This window comes from Pangasianodon hypophthalmus, chromosome 14, assembly GCF_027358585.1.
Source record: "Pangasianodon hypophthalmus isolate fPanHyp1 chromosome 14, fPanHyp1.pri, whole genome shotgun sequence".
Classification (NCBI taxonomy): Eukaryota; Metazoa; Chordata; class Actinopteri; order Siluriformes; family Pangasiidae; genus Pangasianodon; species Pangasianodon hypophthalmus.
In genome coordinates, this window is record NC_069723.1 from 1,784,108 (window position 1) to 1,786,607 (window position 2,500).

General features: G+C 44.7%; 1 protein-coding gene across 6 annotated transcripts in view; it reads left to right on the forward strand.

Moving 5' to 3' along the window:
- LOC113544532 (cytoplasmic dynein 2 heavy chain 1) overlaps nucleotides 1-2,500 on the forward strand; it is a 63,758-nt gene that overhangs the window by 43,929 nt on the left and 17,329 nt on the right. For all 6 annotated transcript variants that reach the window (XM_053239805.1, XM_053239807.1, XM_053239806.1 and 3 more), the window contains 2 exons: nucleotides 1,742-1,876; nucleotides 2,023-2,166. In XM_053239805.1, the coding sequence (XP_053095780.1) occupies nucleotides 1,742-1,876; nucleotides 2,023-2,166 (279 nt within the window). The remainder of the gene's footprint in view (nucleotides 1-1,741; nucleotides 1,877-2,022; nucleotides 2,167-2,500) is intronic.

Below are 2,500 nucleotides of genomic sequence, written 5' to 3' on the forward strand. Positions count from 1 at the left end.
GTGCGTTATTGACGTCGGCCGCAGATGTTGGGTGAGGAAACCTGGTGTGCTGTCGACATTCCAGTTCATCCCGAATGTGTTGAGAGCAACTTTGGCAAACCATGTCTTCATGGAGCTCGCTTTGTGCACAGGGGCATTGTCATGCTGGAACAGATTCGGGCCTCTTAGTAACGCTACAGCATACAAAGACATTCTATACAATTGTGAGCTTCCAAATTTGTGGCAACAGTTTGGGAAGAACAGCATACGGGAATTTCATTTTAATGGGAATAAGAATGTTGCTCCATTTGTGGATCAGAACCTTGTGTCCTGGTGAAGGGGCTCATAGACTTCGGTGAACCTCAGAGCAATGTCATGTTACCAGTAGGATCACCCTTGGTGGAACACGTCTGAGTGACAGATATCAGACAGAAAGTGATCCTAAAGACTCTTTGAAAGGTGTGATAAAGACTGGATCAAGGTAATCTGGATCCGCAGGTGTGTCACCCAACCCGGGCAGGCTCAACCCGAAAATGGTGACATGGAGCCACTACCTGTAAGATGAAGAGTAGGGGGTCAGGTGCAGTGCTAGTCAGGTGGCAAGCATGTGAAGGACAGTCTAAAGGACAGTCTACACCCTTGCAGTTTGCACCCTTTTGCTGGTGGGGAAAGATCCTGAGTTAGTGTGTGAGAGAGAAAGATATGGATTAGATATAGTTGTTTTTACATAAACACACAGCATGTGCCACAGTGCGTACATCGTCTCAATTATGGGCGCTTACTCTGGACTTCCCACAGGAGTTAGGCCTCAGGTGGGTGTAGGGATTCCCACCAGTCCCAGGCTGAGGGCCTCACAGATGGAGTTTTTCCCAGTGGACAAGAGGGTTGCCTCTTGGAAGGAAAACACTGACAGTTGTTTGTGTTTATGCAGCAAATAACACTTCGGAGTATTCAGAGGGATCTGGACCCGAGTGGTGAAATGTTATTAGGTTTTGTGCAAGCCAAGGATCGTCAAGAACAAATACTTTGTCCAAACAAATGGTTGCTCATAAGTGGTACTGTAAGTGGTATCATGGGCCAAAGGACAATAAAAGATCAGGGTGATCATGGAACATTTTATTTAACTCCGTTTGTGTTTTAATAGCAGCCATGAAAACTCCATGTCTATTTATGCACTTAGGCTACTAGGCTCTTGATTTGATTTGACGCTAAGTGGATTAGATAACTACATTTTGTTACCTTGGATTGAGGCAGATTTTGTTTCACTTCACTTCTGTTGAGTAGGTAGTAAAGTACATTTGAGTGTCTTCACTGTGCCTGAATCCCTCACTGTCCGTAACCAAAAGCGGCTTATTGTCGAGTACAACATACTGGGTACGGGCTGTTGTTGTTTTTACACAACCGGGTTTCTTCTCTAGCAAGCGTTTGCTGCAGCACTGGTTGCTATAGATGCTATAGTTCCTCCTCTTGATAATTGATTGCCATTATTAATTGTTAAATACGTCCAGATTGCTGTCATTTTGTGTCTGTTCATTAGCGCAACATTGTACACAAGGCTTACACCATTCAGTATCACGTGGTACCGGACTATTTTTCACAAGTACATGAACACGGTATTGGATCAGTACCTGATATCAGTGCTGATATCGATGCATCCTTCGTATCTTCAGACTTGAGGCCATCTATTCCTACTTTGACATACGACTTCTGAATACATGTGTATGATATCACTGTGTGTGTGTGTGTGTGTGTGTGTGTGTAGACTCTGGCCACAGCTCAGGGAAACATTTTGGAGAATAAGGAGCTGATCGAGTCTCTGAATCAGACGAAGGCGAGCAGCGCTCTGATACACACCTCTCTCACAGAGTCGCACAGACTGCAGGCCTCGCTCGACCAGGTGAGAGAGTAACGCAGTAATGCAGTAATGCAGACGTCCTCTTGGGGTCAGTAGAGCTACGTCACTTACCCATCTCTCTCTCTCTCTCTCTCTCTCTCTCTCTCTCTCTCCCTGTCTGTCACTCTCCTGTCTTTCTCTCTGTGTAGGAGAGAGATGCCTATTTGCCATTAGCCGAAAGTGCCAGTAAGATGTATTTTGTAATCACGGATTTATCGCGTGTTAATAGCATGTACCGCTTTAGTCTGGCCTCCTTCATCAGAATCTTCCACAGAGCGCTGCAGACTCAACAGGTACACACACACACACACACACACACACACACACACACAGAGTTCCAGATCTAAAGGAGCATTTCACTGAGTCCTTTTTGGACAAAGCAACCTCATAAATCTCCTCGTCATAACAGTATGAAAAACACTGTGAACAGAAACGTCACTCTGATGCATTTACGTCACGTAGAAAACGTTTCCTCGGCACGATTGTCTTCATAGAGTGTCATTCTCATTGTTCCATTAAAAGCCTGTTTGCACCAAACACAATTTTTTTTCCACAAAATGTTGAAGATTAGACTTTAAAGTGAACGAATGCATTTCTATGAATGGCTACACATCGCCATTGTTGTAC